Source organism: Amphibalanus amphitrite, unplaced genomic scaffold, assembly GCF_019059575.1.
Source record: "Amphibalanus amphitrite isolate SeventyFive unplaced genomic scaffold, NRLGWU_Aamphi_draft 000055F_arrow, whole genome shotgun sequence".
Lineage (NCBI taxonomy): Eukaryota > Metazoa > Arthropoda > Thecostraca > Balanomorpha > Balanidae > Amphibalanus > Amphibalanus amphitrite.
This window is the reverse complement of record NW_024881551.1, coordinates 1,097,161-1,118,563: the sequence shown is the minus strand read 5'-3', so window position 1 is coordinate 1,118,563 and position 21,403 is coordinate 1,097,161. Positions and strand designations below refer to the sequence as shown.

The 21,403-nt window shown below is 49.4% G+C and overlaps 1 protein-coding gene across 4 annotated transcripts; it reads left to right on the top strand.

Moving 5' to 3' along the window:
• Window positions 1–1,538: 1,538 nt before the first annotated feature.
• LOC122378158 (inhibitor of nuclear factor kappa-B kinase subunit epsilon-like) lies at window positions 1,539–21,334 on the top strand. 4 transcript variants are annotated; one of them, XM_043358894.1, is made up of 15 exons: window positions 1,539–1,606; window positions 8,036–8,227; window positions 8,476–8,616; window positions 12,859–12,988; window positions 13,595–13,776; window positions 14,134–14,320; window positions 14,658–14,739; window positions 15,968–16,147; window positions 16,486–16,691; window positions 17,021–17,171; window positions 17,372–17,588; window positions 18,038–18,242; window positions 18,662–18,803; window positions 19,258–19,488; window positions 19,816–21,334. In XM_043358894.1, exons 2-15 carry the CDS (start codon window positions 8,132–8,134, stop codon window positions 19,961–19,963), a joined length of 2,298 nt encoding a protein of 765 aa, XP_043214829.1. In that variant the 5' UTR covers window positions 1,539–1,606; window positions 8,036–8,131; the 3' UTR covers window positions 19,964–21,334. The 4 variants fall into 4 exon arrangements, with proteins under 4 accessions (XP_043214829.1, XP_043214827.1, XP_043214828.1 ...); XM_043358892.1 differs by lacking the exon at window positions 1,539–1,606 and adding an exon at window positions 5,511–5,579; XM_043358893.1 differs by lacking the exon at window positions 1,539–1,606 and adding an exon at window positions 5,568–5,776.
• The last annotated feature ends 69 nt before the right edge of the window (window positions 21,335–21,403 follow it).

Genomic DNA, 21,403 nt, shown 5'->3' with positions numbered 1-21,403 from the left:
GACTCAAAATTTCAATCCGTGATTTGACCTTTAAGGTCAAATATTTTTAATAAGGTATATATTAGGGAACTCGTGATTTTGACCCTAGCTATCGAATGCGACCATCAGAAATTGGATCGGACGATCGGTGTAGAAAAAATAGGGGGGACTCAAAATTTCAATCCGTGATTTGACCTTTAAGGTCAAATATTTTTAATAAGGTATATATTAAGGAATTCGAGATTCTGACCCTAGCTATCGAATGCGACCATCAGAAATTGGATTGGACGATCGGTGTAGAAAAAATAGGGGGACTCAAAATTTCAATCCGTGATTTGACCTTTAAGGTCAAATCTTTTTAATAAGGTATATACTCAGAAATTCGAGATTCTGACCCTAGCTATCGAATGCCACCTTCAGAAATCGGATCGGACGATCGGTGTAGAAAAAATCGGGGGACTCAAAATTTCAATCCGTGATGTGACCTTTAAGGTCGAATATCCGTGATTTGACCTTTAAGGTCAAATATTTTTAATAAGGTATATATTAGGGAACTCGAGATTCTGACCCTAGCTATCGAATGCGACCATCAGAAATCGGATCGGACGATCGGTGTTGAAAAAGTTGGGGGACTCAAAAATTCAATCCGTGATTTGACCTTCAAGGTCAAATATTTTTAATAAGGTATATAAAAAGGAACTCGAGATTCTGACCCTAGCTATCGAATGCGACCATCAGAAATTGGATCGGACGATCGGTGTAGAAAAAATAGGGGGACTCAAAATTTCAATGCGTGATTTGACCTTTAAGGTCAAATATTTTTAATAAGGTATATATTAGGGAACTCGAGATTTTGACCCTAGCTATCGAATGCGACCATCAGAAATTGGATCGGACGATCGGTGTAGAAAAAATAGGGGACTCAAAATTTCAATCCGTGATTTGACCTTTAAGGTCAAATATTTTTAATAAGGTATATATTAGGGAACTCGAGATTCTTACCCAAGCTATCGAATGCGACCATCAGAAATTGGATTGGACGATCGGTGTAGAAAAAATAGGGGGACTCAAAATTTCAATCCGTTATTTGACCTTTAAGGTCAAATATTTTTAATAAGGTATATAATAGGGAACTCGAGATTCTTACCCAAGCTATCGAATGCGACCATCAGAAATTGGATTGGACGATCGGTGTAGAAAAAATAGGGGGACTCAAAATTTCAATCCGTGATTTGACCTTTAAGGTCAAATATTTTTAATAAGGTATATATTAGGGAATTCGAGATTCTGACCCTAGCTTTCGAATGTGACCTTCAGAAATCGGATCGGACGATCGGTGTAGGAAAAATCGGGGACTCAATTTCAATCCGTGATTTGACCTTGAAGATGACCTTGAAATTTGAAATGAATACGATATTCGGAATCAGCGTCCCAAACTGCATCGGATAGGTTGGGTTTAGTTGAAATTCGGACTCGACGCTGAATCCGTCGCGGAATACGACGCTAACTTCACGGACGTGTCGTGCCCCAGGGCACGCGCTGTCTCGGTGAGGACGAACACTGCGCCACGGTCGCTCACCTTGACGCGATCCAAAGAGGCCGCCACGTCCGGGGTGACGATGTTGAGGTTCGCTCGAGGCCGTTTGGGTGGGACTGGGGAGATACCACGTGTGGGGCTTCCTTCGGCGCTGGTGCTAGTCGCTAGAGGACATTGAGGACGAATCCTCCAACTGGACTCTTGCCGCGGACGTCGACGCCTCCTCCTCCGCGCGTCGCTTCCTCGCCTCCTGTGCCGCTTGCCGCTGTGACGATCGCTGTTCAAAGCCCCTGTATCGTTGAACGTGAAAATGATCTTAAATAGTAAAATTTTAAGGTCGTTGAGCACCGGGTAAATATTACTCGATTAAAAAAAAAAATACTCGCGTGGTTTTCTTATGGAGTGGAACAAGAATCCGGGTTTGGAGACTGGATTTTCAAACTTTCGAAAATAAGGGCCACCCTATTCTGCAGCGCTCGGGCTTTTATTTGACCTAGCGTTACCTACCTGATTCCCAGTTCAAAAACGCTTTTCAGTTTTCAATCATTATTCAACTTTCTTACTCAAAATCAACCGCTTCAACCGGCATTCTATTGAAACAGCAAAGGGTCCAAATAATGTCAGAAATTTTGTTCCTTTACTTCTTCATTTTGCTGTACAAGAATGTTTATTTGGATATCAGATAGTAATTAAAACAATGGCTTATTGTTCAAACCGAATCAATACGCTTTGAAAGTAACGATTACCACTCATTTTATTTGCTTGTGGTGTCTTTTAAAGGGACCCTCCCACCTTAACATTAGTTTTGAGTTGAGATAGCCAAGTTTGCGGCCAGGCTCAGAAACCACCATTTATCCTGGTCGCAACCCCCGCAGCTTTATGGTGTTCAAGAAATTTCTTCCCTTTACTTGCAGGGTGGGACCAGCGTGCGTATATTCGGATGCAGTATGAGCAGAGCATGGGTCCCGAAAAATTCTTCAGAAACTAGAGAAATTCTCGCGGGGCAGGACGTCTGTCAAACTAGCAGCGAGCAGCGAGCAGCGAGTCCAGCAGCGAGAAACGGGCCATCCCGATTTAGCTGAAAATTTGCTCACAGCGCCTTCTCAGCACGCTGATTCCGAAAATCATGGTCTCTAGGGTAGGAATCTTTACCGTTCTCGAGATAGAACCCTCTAAAGTTTTCGACACCCATGACCGGGCCATCCCGATTTGGCTGAAAATTGGCTCACAGAGCCTTCTCAGCACGCTGACTCCGAAAATCATGGTCTCTAGAGTGGGAATCTTTACCGTTCTCGAGATAGAACCCTCTATAGTTCTTACCACCCATGACCGGGCCATCCCGATTTGGCTGAAAACTTGCTCACAGAGCCTTCTCAGCACGCTGATTCCGAAAATCATGGTCCTAGGGTGGGAATCTTTACCGTTCTCGAGATAGAACCCTCTAAAGCTCGTACCACCCATGACCGGGCCATCCCGATTTGGCTAAAAATTGGCTCACAGAGCCTTCTCAGCACGCTGATTCCGAAAATCATGGTCTCTAAGGTGGGAATTTTTACCGTTCTCGAGATAGAGCCCTCTAAAGTTTTCGGCACCAAAGACCGGGCCATCCCGATGTGACTGAAAATTGGCTCACAGAGCCTTCTCAGCAAGCTGATTCCGAAAATCATGGTCTCTAGGGTGAGAATCTTTACCGTTCTCGAGATAGAACCTCTAAATTTCTTACCACCCATGACCGGGCCATCCCAATTTGACTGAAAATTAGCTCACAGATCCTTCTCAGTTCTCAGCACGCTGATTCCGAAAATCATGGTCTCTAGGGTGGGAATCTAAACTGTTCTCAAAATAGAAACCTCTAAAATTTTCGACACCCATGACCGGGCCATCCCGATTTGGCTGAATATGCACTCACAGAGCCTTCTCAGCATGCTGATTCCGAAAATCATGGTCTCTAGGGTGGGAATCTTTACCGTTCTCGAGATAGAACCCTCTAAAATTCTTACTACCCATGACCGGGCCATCCCGATTTGGCTGAAAATTGGCTCACAGAGCCTTCTCAGCACGCTGATTCCGAAAATCGTGGTCTCTAGGGTGGAAATCTTTACCGTTCTCGAAATAGAACCCTCTAAAGTTCTTACCACCCATGACCAGGCCATCCCGATTTTGCTGAAAATTTGCTCACAGAGCCTTCTCAGCACGCTGATTCCGAAAATCATGGTCTCTAGGGTGGGAATCTTTACCGTTCTCGAGATAGAACCCTCTAAAGCTCTTACCACCCATGACCGGGCCATCCCGATTTGACTGGGATGGCCCGGTCGATTTGACAGACCATGATTTTCGGAATCAGCCGCAGCGTGCTGAGAAGGCTCTGTGAGAAAATTTTCAATCAAATCAGGATGGCCTGGTCATGGGTGTCGAAAACTTTAGAGGGTTCTATCTCGAGAAGGGTAAAGATTCCCACCCTAGAGACTATGATTTTCGGAATCAGCGTGCTTAGAAGACTATGTGAGCAAATTTTCAGCGAAATCGGGATGGCCCGGTCTTTGGTGTCGAAAACTTTAGAGCGTTCTATCTCGAGAACGGTGAAGATTCTAACCCTAGACCATGATTTTCGGAATCAGCGTGCTGAGAAGGCTCTGTGAGCAAATTTTCAGCCAAATGGGGATGGCCCGGTCATGGATGGTAAGAGCTTTAGAGGGTTCTATCTCGAGAACGGTAAAGATTCCCACCCTAGAGACCATGATTTTAGGAATCAGCGTGCTGAGAAGGCTCTGTGAGCCAATTTTCAGCCAAATTGCAGGATGGCCCGGTCATGGGTGTCGAAAATTTTAGAGGTTTCTATCTCGAGAACGGTTAAGACTCCCACCCTAGAGACCATGATTTTCGGAATCAGCGTGCTGAGAACTGAGAAGGATCTGTGAGCAAATTTTCAGTCAAATCGGGATGGCCCGGTCATGGGTGGTAAGAAATTTAGAGGGTTCTATCTCGAGAACGGTAAAGATTCTCACCCTAGAGACCACGATTTTCGGAATCAGCTTGCTGAGAAGGCTCTGTGAGCCAATTTTCAGTCAAATCGGGATGGCCCGGTCTTTGGTGCCGAAAACTTTAGAGGGTTCTATCTCGAGAACGGTAAAGATTCCCACACTAGAGACCATGATTTTCGGAATCAGCGTGCTGAGAAGGCTCTGTGAGCCAATTTTTAGCCAAATCGGGATGGCCCGGTCATGGGTGGTAAGAGCTATAGAGGGTTCTATCTCGAGAACGGTTAAGATTCCCACCCTAGAGACCATGATTTTCGGAATCAGCGTGCTGAGAACTGAGAAGGATCTGTGAGCAAATTTTCAGCCAAATCGGGATGGCCCGGTCATGGGTGGTAAGAGCTTTAGAGGGTTCTATCTCGAGAACGGTAAAGATTCCTACCCTAGAGACCATAATTTTCGGAATCAGCGTGCTGAGAAGGCGCTGTGAGCAAATTTTCAGCTAAATCGGGATTTCCCGTTTCTCGCTGCACTGGACTCGCTGCTCGCTGCTCGCTGCTAGTTTGACAGACGTCCTGCCCCGCGAGAATTTCTCTAGTTTCTGAAGAATTTTTCGGGACCCATGCTCTGCTCATACTGCATCCGAATATACGCGACCAGCGTGGTCCCTATCTCTTAACCATTACGGGAATCTGATGACGTCATCAGGCTTTCGAACGTCCGTTAAATGTTTGACTAAAAGGTTTTGTAGCACGCGGTGGTATATGCTGCGTTGCGCGCAACAAATGCCGCACTTTTAAATAAAGTCGCTAGGAACAGCGGAGATCCCAAAAAGTAAACAAAAGTAAAAGTCTAATATATTGAAAACCGGTGAATATTTTTCGGTGAAATTTGGTAGATATTCGTTTTCGCTCTTTCTGAACCGAGTGACATCACTTTCATGCCAATTCATAAACTTTTTTGAAGGTGGGAGGGTCCCTTTAAGGCAAGATAATTTTGGTCTGTGTTTTAGCTCTCGTATTGTGTCTGCTTTTGTTATGCGTCACTTATGCCGCATACTTTGTATATTTTTTATCTTCAAGGAAAATGTGTGTAATTTTCATCGATTATTCTTGCTTATTTTTGTTTTTGATGTTATTATCCGCTCAATCAAAGGTTAAAAGTTGTTGGCTATTGCTCATAAATGATAAGTAAATCATCAGAACAAAAACTTCCGACTTGGACGGTGCATGAAATTAGCTTTCAGCTTGAGCTTGAGCCCGAGTAGCAAGAGTTGGAGTGCAAGGTCAAAGTGTTAACATCAGTAATTAGAGTTTGAAATGAGGATGCTACTGCTAAGTCCTCATTCAACAGTCCGGATCCATAGCCTGTCCCGTAGCTCAGTCGGTATTCGGTAGAGCGTTGGAGTGGACTCTGCCTGTGGCATGGAGAACACATGTTTTAAATTTGTTTTAAAGTTAAAAATTAAATTTAATTTTGAAGTTAAGTTTTGGAGTAGTAGGCAGATATTTGTTGCGCATAGTGAATACAAGCATAGTGACGGAAACTGTACCAGATGGATGGAAGAAGGCAGAGGTGCTACCCTTGCACAAAAGAAATGACCCCTCGGAAGCGGCGAATTTTAGACCCATAACCATTGTGAGTGTCATTTGTAAGATCATTGAAAAAGTAGTTCACACCCAGGTTACTAGTTATCTGACTCAGCAACATTTATTCACCATCGATCAGCATGGCTTTATGGCGAATCATTCCACGGCAACGGCACTCGTATGAATGACTGACAAAATTTTGAAAGGTATGGACAATTCGGAAATTTCATTGCTAGCTCTTTTAGATTTAAGTCGGTGTTTTGATGTGGTCGATCATAGTACTATTCTTGAAAAATTGAGTCTCTTACAGATTAGGACAGGGTGGTTCAAGAGCTACCTCGAGGGACATTCTCAGAGGGTAAGGATCGGCGACGAATTATCAGAACCCTTACCGATATCGGTGGGATGCTTCCAGGGCTCAACGTTAGGAAGTTTATTGTTTAATATTCTAAGCAATGACATCGCATGTCACATTCCGTCCTCTGTGAACGGTTTCCGAGTAACTTTAATCAGGTATGCGGATGATACTCAGCTAGCACTAACCGGGTCGAGACACAAAATTCGGGATATGCAGTGTGCTATGGAAGACGTTTTAGGTATCTTGAGTAACTGGTTTATGCAAAACGGTACGATGGTTAATCCTAGTAAAACGGAACTGATGGTTTTCGGTGACAGACGGCAATTAGTCCAGTTAGATTAAGTTCCAAAAGTGTCATTCATGGGTGAAGTGGTGATGTCTACCGAGAGCGTGAGGAACTTGGTGTGATAATGGAACCAAACCTGTCATGGGAGTGCCACGTGCAACATGTTGTTAACAAATGTTTTGGCATTCTCATTGGAATCTCGCACGTTAAACATACTCTACCGGCTTCTGTTCTACCTCGTATCGTCGATTCTCTTGTACTTTCTCACATTCGATACTGTGCGCAGGTGTATGGTAGCTGTGGCAAAAATGTACTGACCGAACTACAAAAAATAGTCAACTTCGCAGCACGAGTTATTTCCGGTCGACGGAAATACGACCATGTTTCGGATGTCATTTCAGACTTAGGTTGGCTCACTGTTCCAAAGCTAGTTGACTATTTTGACATGTGCATGATTCATAAAATTTTATCGCTGGACGTACCAATAGGATTGCGTGAAGCACTGTTGTTTAATCATGAATCAATCTCTCGAAGAACACGGCAGTCGGATCATATTTCAACCACTCGCCCCCGCAACAACCATGGAAAACGTACATTCATCTATCGTGCATCCAAATTGTATAACACATTCGCCATAGATCATCATGTGAACCACCTTAGCATGACTTCTTTTAAGCGCCACATTCGCAAAATGTTGGCTGATGCATCGTGATTTTTTTTTCGTGACTAGTTAGCTTATTTTAAGTGTCCGCGATTTTGTTCTCGTGAAGATGTGTGTGTGTTTTTTTATCTATCTTTATAACTTGTTTTTTTTATACCGTGCGGTGTTACATTGTATGACGAGGGTATTGGAATAGCCCATTTTGTGTGGAAATACCTGATGATGTGAAATAAATAAATAAATAAATGTTCTCGGTTATAGCTCATAACAGACCGTCAGGCCATAGCCAGGCGAAGTCGGTGAGGAGAGTGGGACCGGCCGGGTGGCCGTGTGCAGCCATGTGCACATGTTAAACTTTTGACTCTAAATTCTGCCATAGAACAGGAATTGCGAGATCAGATGGTGGAGCGCATGGCCAATGCAACAAGCTTTGCTTAGCGGGGGCTCTGTCCTTGCCACTCCTTCCATACAAAAGGTTCAGACTAAATTTATAAAGAAACGAAAAGCAGTCAAACTGTGAATATAATATGTCCAGATGAACCTTGCATGCTATTGCAGTCTGCTGATCCAACCTTGACTAATTGCCTTTAATTAACTTCTTAGTCTGAGGCTCTGAGCCTGTGTTCAGCACTTTTGTCATCATTTTTCAGGTCTGGCATGATTCTTGCTGAGTAGACCACTGGCCCCTCCGACCCAGCTGCAGCTGAAGTGCTGCTCTCCACTCAGCTCATCTTCAGACTGCTGGGATGACGTTCCTGCGAGGCTCTCAGAACTATGTGTGGTGCACGACCAGTGTTCTGGGCAAGGGTGCCACTGGGGCAGTGTTCCAGGGTGTCAACAAGGTGGGTGTTGTGCTGTCAGCAGTGCACACACTGATTGTGATATGAATTTTGATGCTCTTCATGTAACATGTACAGATTGTGCATGCTTTATTCAACTAGTACAGACCACAGCTTAGCTCCACTTGAGAGAAGGTAACAAAAAGTTTTGACTCAAGTAAAAGCATGGAAAGGGTTATAGTGGGTCTTATGGTGGGTATTACTCATATTTAGTCCTAAGCCAGTGTTGAGATGTACATCACTGTTGACAGCAAAATGGTGAACCAGTGGCAGTCAAAACGTTCAACCAACTCAGCCACATGCGGCCGCATGAGGTGCAGATGCGCGAGTTTGACGTCCTCAAGAAGGTCAACCACAAGAACATTGTCAAACTGCTGGCCATTGAGGAGGAGGTGAGTCAGGCCAGGCAGCAGGGGCGGATCCAGGAAAACTCCAAGGGGAGGGTCATGAATCGAAGTGGTGCCCCTACCTATACCCAAAATTAAAAACTCAACGGATTTCGTCCACTTCATTTTGGTGGTGCCCCCATTTTCAGTTTTTTTCTTTTTATTTTTTATTTTTAGTCAGTATCTTAACTCTTAGCCACAACCACATTTACCAATTGTAAGCAAGTACCTATATATGAATGTGCTATGTGTATACCTATATGTTGTGGACGCATAGTGAGTACTTACCAGGAACGTTATCAGGTAAGCAAATCGTTGTCAGTCCGACGAACTTGACCCTGGCGTCTAAAGGGTCTGTCCTTGACACTTCAGGCTTGTCAGGCACGGTTCGTCGGAAGGTCATCTCAGGCTCAAAAGAAACGATATATACCATTCGAAAGCTGACGGTGAGCTGAATCCAAAAATGTAATTTTTATCAAAATCGATCGATGGCCTTTTTTGAAAATTGCGTTTTTGTAAAAACTTAATAATCTTTTATTCAACGGGCTGTCCCGGACATTCTTGAAAACATAAACATGTATTTTTGAGTTCCAGTGAAAGCTGAACGCCAAAAGAACAATATTTAGCGAAGCAATATTTCAAATCATTAATATGCGTCTCCCACAGCCGACAATAAGGCGCAATCACACAGCTCAGTGTCACGATGGACCAAAGTCAGCCACACAGAAGCGTGAAATGTCCCTTATCGACTCGCAGACCGGGCGTTCTCGGCCCGCCTGACCGGCCACGGAAAGGACGTTCGGCTCTCGTTCTACTAAACAAATGTCATATTTGTCAGTTTAACTGTCCACATCGCCATTGAAGTTATTCAGGATACCTGTGAAGAAAATTCATTGTTCTGTCATCTTCACATCATGCATTAATTTGCATTTGTTCATGTCTACTTTGCTCAGTTGAGCTTGGTATCATGCCCATATAAGGAAAATTGGCCGCGCTGAAATGTCAGAGGTTGCACCGGCCTCAGCTCGGGTGGAGTGGGGATAGCCGCGCCCGGCGGGGAAGGGTAACCAGTACAGCCTCTGACAGTGAAACCCCGCTCACTTCCCCTGCGCGGGCACTGATCGCAGCTGGATGGAACAAAACATGTATAAGAAAAATGTAAATTAAAGCATGTTGTAAATCAAGCAGAACAATGAATTTTCTTCACAGGTATCCTGAATAACTTTAATAGCGATGTGGACAGTTAAAGTGACAAATATGACATTTGTTTAGTAGAACGAGAGCCGAACGTTCTTTCCGTGACCGGTCAGGCGGGCCGAGAGCGCCGGGTCTGCGAGTCAATAAGGGTCAATTCACGCTTCTGTGTGGCTGACTTTGGTCTATCGTGACACTGAGCTGTGTGATTGCGCCTTATTGTCGGCTGTGGGAGACGCATATTAATGTTTGGAAATATTGCTTCGCTAAATATTGTTCTTTTGGCGTTTAGCTTTCACTGGAACTAAAAAATACCTGTTTATGTTTTCAAGAATGTCCGGGACAGCCCGTTAAATAAAAGATTATTAAGTTTTTACAAAAACGCAATTTTCAAAAAAGGCCATCGATCGATTTTGATAAAAATTACATTTTTGGATTCAGCTCACCGTCGGCTTTCGAATGGTATATACCGTTTCTTTTGAGCCTGAGATGACCTTCCGACGAACCGTGCAGGGGCACCAAAGTCCTTCCAGGGACGCCACAAATCTGTCAGGGGCACCTACGGCCTTGTAGGGGCGCCACAGGCCCGCCAGGGGCACCACAGGCCTGCCAGGAAGCAGGGGCACCACAGGTCTAGCAAGTATACACGACAGGCCTGTCAGGGGCTCAACGGGCCTGTTGGGCCCATGAGCACCCCCTAGGGGCAGGGGCACCACAGTCCTTCCAGGGGCACCGCAGGAATGTGGGGGGCACCAGCGGCCTAGCAGGGGCACCAGTCAACACAGGCCTGCCAGGGGCACCACAGACCTGCCAGGGGCACCAGAGGCCTGCCAGGAGCACCACCGACCTCGCAGGGGTAACTTGGGCCTGTCAGGGCCCAGGGCACCACGGGCCTGTCGAGAGGCACTTCAGGCTTTTCAGGGGCACCATAGTCCTCTCCGGGCGCAGGGGTAGCAGGGGCACCAGAGGCCTGCCAGGGGCACTACAGGCCTAGCAAGGGCACCACTGGTCTATCAGGGGCACCACGAGCCTGTCATAGCCAGGCATCTCAGGCTTGTCAAGGCCCAGGGGCACCACAGGTCTGTGAGGGGCACCAGCGACCTAGCAGGGGCACCAGTCAACACAGGTCTGCCAGGGGCGCCACAGACCTGCCAGGGGCACCACAGACCTGCCAGGGGCACCGGAGGTCTGCCAGGGGCACCACCGGCCTCGCAGGGGCACCTTGGGCCTGTCAGGGGCACCACGGGCCTGCCGAGGGGCACTTCAGACTTTTCAGGGTCACCAGTCCTCTCCGGGCGCAGGGGTACCAGCGGCCTAGCAAGGGCACCAGAGGTCTGCCAGGGGCACCAGCGGCCTAGCAAGGGCACCAGAGGCCTGCCAGGGGCACCACAGGCCTAACAAGGGCACCACGGGCCTGTCAGGGGCACCTCAGGCTTGTCAGGGCCCAGGGACACCACAGTCCTTCCAAGGGCACCGCAAGCCTGTCAGGGGCACCAGAGGCCTGCCAGGGGCACCACAGGCCTAGCAAGGGCACCACTGGCCTGTCAGGGGCACCTCAGGCTTGTCAGAGCCCAGGGGCACCACAGTCCTTCCAGGGGCATTACAAGCCTGTCAGGGGCACCAGAGGCCTAGCAAGGGCACCACAGGCCTGCCATGGACACCACAGGCCTGCCAGGGGCACCACCGGCCTTGCAGGGGCGCCTCAGGCCTGTCAGGGGCACCACGTGCCTGCCGGGGACACTTCAGGCTTGTCAGGGGCGTTACAGTCCTGTCAGGGCCCAGGGGCACCAGGCCCGTGGTGTCCCTGCTAGGCCTGTGGTGTCTCTGGCGGTCCTGTGGTGCCCCTGTCAGGACTGTGATACCCCTGATAGGCCGGTGGTGCCCCTGGCAGGTCTTTGGGCCCCCGGGCCTCAAGGGGGGGGCCATGACCCATGTGACCCCCCCCCCTTGGATCCGCCACTGCCAGGCAGTGTCAGTTGGTACTGCCTGGTGTACGTCCATACTGCAAAGTGGCATGTGCATGCCTGAGGTGCGCCCAGTTCGATGGGAGTGCACGCCTGACAAGTAAGAGTGCACGCCCGTGTCCTTAATTTGCACGCCTTGCACACGGTGTTTCACATTCAAGCTTACATGCCCCACGCAAGCACAGCAATATTGTGCATCGTAGCGATACTTACCAGACGCCTCAAACGGCATTGAAAGTGTCTCAGCCAGCGACACATTTAAACTGAAATTCAGTCAGCGATGTCTTTCCTAGATTACCTAACCATCATACTCATATCGGGGTGGGCCGTTCCGATGTGTCTGACTGACTCGGAGTCGGCTGGGACTTAGTGACCTCAGCTTACTTTTTTATTTTTAATGCTTATTTGAGTAGCTTTTGGAGCCGCTAAAAAATTTAGCAATTATTTGAGGAATTGGGAAGTACTTTTAGAAGCTACATAACATGTGACGGACACATCATCGGTGGTAAATACTGGCCAAGAACAACTGGTGGAACAAATGTTGGTTGATCTGAACTGACCCACGCCCAACCTAGTGTAGTGATCTGTCACACTCGCACATTTAATCCCAATGAACAGCGCTGAGCACTCACAAATATGAATAGACGTCCGTCGGCGCATTTTGCGTTTGTTTCATTAGCAAGCTTCGAGTGAGAGCTCTCCAGGCATGTACGCCCTGATTCGTTATTGCACGCCTGCGCGCCTGGGCCATGCCTTGCACGCCTGAGATTTGTAATGCACGCCTGAGTAAGGCTAGCGGAGGCCCCGTGCACGCTCGAGATCTCGTCGAAACCTGCCACGTTTTGCAGTCTGGGTGTTTGTGATGCCAGTTACCATTGAAGGACATAACTATCAGGAAGAGTTGCATTCTCAAATCTTACAAGTAATTTCACATGCCTTTTTTGCAACTTACAGGTATTGCTTCCAAGTTTTCCACATACTCACATCCATCAGAAGAAAGCTGATCCTAACCCATATTTTGTTGGTGTTTTGAACTATCTGTCACAGTAGCCTAATTGTATTTCTGACCACTTACTTCCGTCGTTTTCAGCAAGAGGGCCGTGGAAAGGTGATTGTCATGGAGCTGTGTACAGGAGGCAGTCTTTTCAACATGTTAGATGACCCCGAGAATGCTTACGGGCTTGATGAAAAGGAATTCTTCCTGGTGCTTCGTCATCTGTGTAAGTGATTGTGGGGATGGCGTCCATGTTTTATTTATTTCTTTTTTAAAGCAGCCGGTCCCGTAGCTCAGTTGGTAGAGCGTTGGACTCCGCGTGGTGAGAGCACGCATTCCCGGTTACAACAGTCCGGGTTCGAAGCGCGACGGGCGCTTGACGTTTATGGGCCTCCTGACAGGCATGGTTGCGGTTTGTGGCAGGCCGTAGCCAGGCGAAGACAGTGAGGGGACCGGCCGTGCGCGGCTATGTGCGCACGTTAAACTTTGGACTCTAAATTCTGCCATAGAACTGGGATTGCGCGAACGGAGGGTAGAGGGCAGGGTCACCGCAACAAGCTTCGCTTAGCGGTGGCTCTGTCCTTGTGAATCCTTCCATAAGGTTCGGACTAAATTTATAAAAAATTGCATCTATTGCCATTTTTCTGAATGGTCATTACCTGATGCCTATGAACTGCATGCTTTTGTTGCCACTGAATGTTTATTGTTTATCATGCGCTGTTTCCGTCATTCCCGCCGGTTGTTTCCATCATTTCCCGACGATAACTGATGTTCGCGTCCGTGTTACTCCATCGGCCCTTTTATGACGTTATGTGTCTGACACTGCCGTCAGCTGACGGCATGAAACACTTGCGGGACCTGAACCTGGTGCACCGTGACCTGAAGCCAGGGAACATCATGAAGTACATCGACATCGACGGCTCGACCATCTACAAGCTGACCGACTTCGGGGCGGCGCGGGAGCTGGACGACGACCAGCAGTTCATGTCGCTGTACGGCACCGAGGAGTACCTGGTCAGTGGGCGGTGGCATGCTGGGGAGCGGGAGCACTAAGGAGTAGCTGGTCAGTGGATGGCAGTGCGACGGGAGCGGGAAATGATCTGGCTGTATGATGGCAGCCTAGTAATGATTTGGCGCTCTTGCAAAATAAAAACCTTGGCACTCAAGTACATCGGTAACTAACAGCATACAGTCTCTGACTCGTCTCTTTGGTCGTCGTTTCCCCCATTTTGCGTTCTGCGGGAAAGATCCGATCATGTAGTCGCCGACCCCGCCCTGCAATATTATCTGCTGACCTCTGCCATCGCTGTGACCCCTGCTGCCCTGGTGTCGCTGTGAGTTGTGACCCGTGCTGACCTCTGACCCGTGCAGCACCCGGACATGTACGAGCGCGCCGTGCTGCGCAAGTCGGCCGGCAAGACGTTCCGCGCCACCGTGGACCTGTGGTCGATCGGGGTGACGCTCTACCACGTGGCCACCGGGCAGCTGCCGTTCCGGCCGTTCGGAGGACGCAAAAACAAGGAGACCATGCACGTCATCACCACCAAGAAAAAGCCAGGTATGGGTGACGACGTATAATTTTATTGACGATGAAAAATGTCCCGGCTTTATTTTTATTCAGCGTGTCTAGGGTCAGTGTTGACTACAATTGTAGTCACGTGTTGCAGCCTACTGTGCACTACAGAGGTAGCAAATGGAATTAATAAACAGTGAGACGTGACATACCTACTGGTAGACATCGAACCGACCTGTTATAAAAAGGATAACATGTGTTTCATGTCTTCGTAATGCGTCCAGCCTGTGTTCGACACGCTGCGCAATTTTGCTGAAAGGAGCGAGGCCGAAATCCATTATTGACCGTCGTGGTATTACCGCATGTTCCGTCGTCGTTCCAGGGATAATCTCCGGTATTCAGTCGGCGGAGGGTGGCGAAATTGAGTGGGGTGAGAAGCTGCCCGACACCTGCCAGCTTTCACTGTGAGTTCTGGCTCTCATCGTGAGCTCCAGCTCTAACCGAGTTACACTAGCTCTAGCCGAGTTCCAACTCACTGGTAGTGCCTGTGGTGGCGCTCTGAAGTCGGGACCGCCCACGTCCCTCGCCAAGCGGCCGGGGCGTCTCGGCAATCAACAGCGGGGACATTTATGACTTGTGCAAATTATAATCGCTGTCAGCGCTCTACAAATTGGCTATTGCGGCAGCGGGACCGCATTGTAGAATCTACTTAGCAAATGCAGAAAACTTTTGTCTTGTTCATGGGACTGTCATGAACATGAATGAACGTTTATTGTATTTACCATCAGCGGACTGTGCAGGTCCATTTCTGCACAGGAAACGCTCGGATATTGCTGATGACATTTAAAGGTCGTAATCTACATAACAGCTGTTCTCTGTGCCGGGCCGTTATTGGGGTGTCCAATTGTCGCCTATGTTTTGTTTTTGTTTGCCAGGCTCAGCATCGTCCTGTCACATCTGACATTGAACTTCTGTCACACTGGCTGGCCATCTACGCCCGTCCATACTTTATTACCCCGATAACCTTCAACGGTGACTTGTGTCTGAACTCTGAGCTCGCCCACGTGCATTTCCCCTGACACCTTTCGTTCAGTCCGACCTTCACAAAGACGCAATGCTTGCTGATAATGTCAATGCTCTCTCAGTGTTCGGGCGCACAAACAGATAATGAGAGTACCTACTCGGGGACTCAATGCATTATCGCATCCCAAAAGTCATCCTCCCGTTTTAGTTCTATTGATGTTGAGGGGGTAACAGGTAAGCAGGTTAACGGGTGGCTTTGCAAGACGGCTCAGCGATCGATTCGCGCTCACTGTGCCTAACGCGAGCAGCACAGCCTAATCTGATCGAACGTCAGGATGTGCATGCACCTTATCTGAACTTTGCACTATTGTTTGTTCCGATTTTTATGGCAAGCTTCAGGTCATGCTGAGTACTTATCGCTGCTTCTTATTTTGAACACCTCACGATTTTACGTGTATAATTTATGCAGTGATGGACCCCGATGTTTTCTTTAAATTGTACGAATTTGTGCTGCAGCTTCGTACGATGTCATATAATCACCTTTTCGCAATCATTCAGCGCTACCTATGTGGGGTGACCTGGGGTAACAGGGCTTGCTTATAAATACCCCCTCGTGACTTCTGACACCCGTGCTGTATCCGTCCATAACCTCTTCTCCATCCCCTGCAGCGGCGCCAAGAGCCTGGTGACGCCGCTGCTGGCCGGCCTGCTGGAGGTGGACCAGCAGGTCATGTGGACGTTCGACAGGTTCTTCGACGAGGTGACGGCCATGACGTCGCGCCGCTGCGTGCCCGTGTTCCACGTGAACCAGCTGCAGCACCTGCGACTCTACCTGCTCAGGGACGACAGGTGGGAGACCGGATCGGGGCGCCGGCAACTGCCGCTGCAGCTGTCTCCCTTTGCTGGAGCCCAGTAATGACAGTTTACTGAGGTGGGGTGGTTGTTGTTTTTAATGCAGTGTGCTTAGAACTTCCTTGGAAATTTAGAAGGTAAATTATTATCAGTTGCATTTGTGACTTAAAACCACCCTTTCTCATCCGTCGTTTAACTGACTGCAGTTTGCACTTAACGGCCTCCTGCCTGTTGTTTCGACTGGTCACAGTATCGCCCACGACTGTTATCCCCAGCTGAGCCACTGACTTTCTGTACTGACCTCCTACCGCGTCCCGTCCCTCCGTGTACCGCAGCTACGAGTCGCTACAGTCAGCCATCACCACTCAGACGGGTATCAGTCCGACGGGTCAGCTGCTGCTGCTCTCCGGCCAGCCGCTGTTGGAGGTGGTGGCCGCCGACACGACCGTCTCCCGCTACCCGGATATCGCCGCCGACCAGCCGCTCGTGCTGTTCGACAAGCATAATAATGACGTGACGCCGTGCCGTCCGGTCCCGCTGCGTGAGTACGGGTGCCGCGGCGACGGCTTCTGTTGTGGGAGAGTGGTCATCATGATGGTAGCCCGGCATGCGGTTTGGTGGGGCGAAAATAAAATAGACCGAAAAGATGACATTGTATTTGGCACAAGTGAATTAATCATTGATTTCAGATCGTTGCTTCTTCATCGAAGTTTGTAAGCATCACTGTGCGATTTGTGTTTCTTTGTGTCATGCCATCTCACCCTTATCATTTCGTGCACTTGAGCACGGCGTAGCTGATCCTTGCTCACCCTCGTTTAGACGAGATTGATATTAATATTGTTTTTTATATCGCTCGTCCGTGCTCCACAGCCAAGTTTCCGACGATCCCCTCCACGCTGAGTGTGGAGAATGACGCCATCCTGGCCAAGATGGCCTGCAACGTCGGCTACGAGTTCAAGCGGCGCGTCACCAACTACAGTCTGTCCTGCTCCCTGATGGAGTACGCCGTCAGCATGTTCACGTGAGTAGCTAACCACCTCACCGCATTCATTTTGCTTCATTGGCTTCATGTGCGATATTTGTTTATGGTGGCTAGCTGTACATCGACGTTTTGTTTACACATTTATTTTCAGTGTTAATTGCTGATATGGGCATGCTCATTTAGGCTTCGCAGAACCCTACCAGCTTTATTCGCCTCCCCCGCTCCGTTTCCGTCCTCAGTTCGGTTCTGAAGACGGAGCTGACTCGCCTCAAGGAGAGCCTGGAGTCGTGTCAGCACCTGAGTGACACGCTGCGCCGCCAGTGGTCCCTTCTGGCCACCTCCCAGCAGACGAGCGCCGCTCTGCTGGGCCGCCACCAGGACGGCCACCGGCCGGCGGCTGACGCGCTGTCGCAGCTGTCCGAGCCGCTGCAGCGGCTGGAGCAGACCCTGGAGACGGTCAGTGACGCGGCGCAGAGCGGCACCGTCCATTACCGGCTGACGGAACGGATACACGGCACATGAATTCGAATGGGCCGTTTGGCACTGTTGGTGCAATCCATCCAACTAGTGTATATTTGAGTTGTTTCATGGTAGTGTTGATTCGTGGAATGTTATGCAATGCAACGGAAGGAAAGTATCTCATTTACAAGCTTAATTTGCTAAAGTGTACGACTGTAATGTATGGATTGAGTGTGGTCATGCTCTTTGGCTCATCATTAAACGAGCACATAAAGCACCTTTCTTAGGTATTTTGCGTGAGCATAACTCCGTTTCCACCTTTCTAGGGACACGAATACTCTCCTGATATTCCATCAAATCACGGCAGTTGGCTCTACTTCACAACATATTCTATGCCCACCAGTTACCACCGGTCAACCCTAACGCGCCTCCGTCCCGTCCGTCAGGTGGCGGAGCGGGAGCGAGGACTGTCAGAGACCAACATCCCCGAGCTGCACCGACGCATTGTCGGCGAGACGTGTCTGCTGGTGGACTGGCGCGGCCGGGTGGCCCACCTGCCCCCGCTGGCGACGGCGCCGGCCCGCGCCGCCACCTTCACCGCCAAACTGAGGGACAGCTGGCAGCATCTGCTGAGGGACAGGACGGCTCGCAGTGAGTGGCGGAAGGGGTTGGGGGTTTTGAGGGTGGTTAGAGATGCCAACGCCAAGGCTCGGTGGCAGGTATTATATGTCGTTACTCTAATTTCTTGTCCGTTTATTGGGGCCTTAGGGCGTCTGGACTACAAGGTCATTCTGCGCCCATGTAACTATAACTTCAATTTTATTTCAACATACATGAAATTGACGGGCAATCGTCCCTTTTCGGCTGCTCATTTGGAAACATGTTGGCCAGGTCAGGATATCGCATAAATTTGCACCGCGATGGCATGGATCATATCAGTGCTTTGATTACAACGCTTAACGTTTTCTTCTCGGACGTCGTTATCGCTTATGATTAGTCAGGATTAGTAACCCTTCATTCTCCCTTTCATCCTAAGTTTCCTCACACCGTTCCGCCTGTTCCGCCCTCAGCACTCACCTACAACGACGAGCAGTTTCACCATCTGGAGAAGATAAAGCTGACGGGCACCAGTAAGTCGCTGCAGCAGCTGCTCGACGGAGAGGTGGCGCCCACCCGAAACTCGATGGCCGAGCTGCTCTCCGACTGGTACAAGTGAGTGGTGAGGGGACGGTGCGTGGGGATAGAGAGAGGAGCGAGGTGAAGGGGATGAGGCTGGGAGACGAAGGGACTAGAGCGCCGGCTCTAGAGTGAGTGATTATTTAGGGGATGTGTGTCGGCCGCAGATGAAAATATGACAGGGAGTTATTCGAGTCGTTGCTTTTAATGACTAGAGTATTCTGAGGTGTGCCTTTTAGCAGGTCACACCCTCAAGCGATAGATACATTTCGATCGAATATGTCTCGGATTTATCATAATAGCTTAGCTCAGGCTTCGAAGCACCGTAAAATCCTCTCCCGATGAGTATGTGGAGGTCGACCAGTCATGGCCAGTTCCATGCGGATGCATTTTTTTCGACCTGATAAGCGTCATCCAAACGGCGCATCAGTGTCCGCGCCATTACCAGTGACCCCTCCCTATCACGTCCCCCTCCCCACTCCTCTCCCAGGACGGCGCAGACCAAGTACATCAAGAAGGAGATCGCCGCCACCGACCTGGTGCAGCTCGAGTCGTTAGTGGACGAGCTGGGGGACCGGCTGGCCGACCTGCAGGACCGCTACACGGCCTGCGTGCGACCAGTGCTCGGCGGGGGGTCGGGCTCCACCCCACCGCGGCCGGCCGCCGCCGTCACCCGCAGTCCCAAGGTGCTCCGAGAGGACGGCCGCCGACTGGCGTCAGGGTGAGTGAACGGGAGGGCGAGGGGGAAGAGGGAAGTAGGAGGAGTGGAGAGTGAGCGGTAGGGGAAGGGTGCTCGGGAGCCCTTTAGGGGGTGGTGCTGTTTGTGTAACTTGAGAGACATGTCTTTGAGCGATTCTCGCAATGCACATTACATACAACGTCATTCCATTGTAGCTGACTTCAACGTTAACGCAAGTCTTGGTATCATTCGACTGGCTGGGCCTCATCACCAGTCTATCTTTGTCGCTCCCTTATTTGTCGAGAGTGCATATTGTGTAGGTGCTGCTCATGCGAAGCGCGTTTGTGACGCCCCGTTGCGTCCTGTCAGGCTCGGTGAGCTGGAGGACGCCCAGGCGGACATCTGGCAGGCGCTCCAAGAGAACGAGCAGCTGGTCAGCCAGCTGCAGAACCTCGTCGGCTGGGTGGTCCAGTCGTCACTGCCGCCGCAAAACAGCGACGTCATCATGGAACAGTAGGGTCGTCGTAAGATCGGTGATAGTATCATAGATCGGTGATGTCAACGATGAGAACAGTGATGTCATCATAGCGCAATGACTGGTCGTCCAAGTCTGGGCGGCAGTTGCACCGTGAGGTGTTCATTGTGATGGTTAAGGGTGCCGAGGGTATTCAGTACCGGAAACGTTGGGAGTGAGGCCGCATTGACAGCAATCGGTGATCCTCGTATCACAGCGCTCTACAGCGGGGATTTCACATTGGAACCTTGTTTTCTGCCGCTGGGAGGACTCGCAGCAATATCAAGAAGAAATTGCAGAATGGTGGGTGACTGGGTTCCCCCAGGATGACGCGCTTGGTGACTGTAGATATCAAATAGTGCTCGATTGTCGCCCCCAATTTTTTGCTAAGGACTCTCGCAACGAATGGACCCGAGAGGACAGGGATGCGTGGCCTGTGGAGTCCACCGGGACTCAGCGCTGGGGTGCGGTTCGTGGAAGCTCGTAAAGGTCGAGCTGACGGGTGTGTACAAACGGCCAGCTCGGCTGAGCGAGTGAAGAGGGGGTTCACCCATGCTAGTGTAATGGTGTCCTTCTATGGTGTCAGTTCAGCTTGGCGGCAGCTGTCTGTGCGATCGGGTAAGGGGTGGGAATGCTTTCGGTAGTTCTTGACGTCTAAATGAGGTCGGTGATTAGATATATTTTTCTATTAGCGACCGACCTTTCGTCTATTTTTGACATGTGCGATGTTTTAGTAGCACTGCAGCCAGTGTCTGCTTGTTTCCAGTATGCGTGAATCGAGACTGAGTCGTATGTTGCAATGCGTGGTCTTCACTTGTATGATATCACTGCATTTTCGGGTGCTCCCAGCGTGACGTGCGGTCCCATTTTAACCACACCGTGTGACGGCACGCCGTCCTGATGAAGTGTCTAATAATAGCGGCTACTGTGGTGTGTGGTTATCAAAGATCCCCGGCTCAATGCGTAGTGCGAGAGGTACGCGTCTTCCCGGAATCGTGGCGCCTATGTAGATTTCGCTCCCCGCGGGGGAGGAGGCGGGGACAGGTGCGGGCTGATTTCTGACATGTTCAGTAACTTTCGTGAGTGTTGCTTAGCAAGTGCAAGAGCCTTTTTGGTGCGTGTTAGATGATATCGTATTCCAAGATTAATGGAGAAGCGGTGCCACTAGCGATTGATGCCAGTGGTGAAACACTTTGTTGCAAGTTTCTAAGAATCTAATGTGATGCTTTTTATTCGGATTATAGCGCAGCCTACGCTGTTTTCTCTCTGTGAAAGTGTGTCGCCTTGTATGTAGATTCTTCATAGTTGTGTGTGTGCACGGGCGTTGAATTCGCCGCAGTCCAAAGACAAAGATTGAATACATATTCTACTATATGCAGTTCGTTTTATCTACTTGCGGCTGCTGTGATCAGTCAGCTCCCGGGTCTTGACTGTTGACATGAC

Bases quoted from the DNA above. Each gene is read 5' to 3' on its own strand.
- LOC122378158 (XM_043358894.1), top strand. From the start codon at position 8,132: ATGACGTTCCTGCGAGGCTCTCAGAACTATGTGTGGTGCACGACCAGT. The intron at 16,692-17,020 runs GTGAGTACGGGT...CGTGCTCCACAG, and splicing joins GTGCCGTCCGGTCCCGCTGC to CCAAGTTTCCGACGATCCCC. The intron at 19,489-19,815 runs GTGAGTGAACGG...GCGTCCTGTCAG, and splicing joins GGCCGCCGACTGGCGTCAGG to GCTCGGTGAGCTGGAGGACG.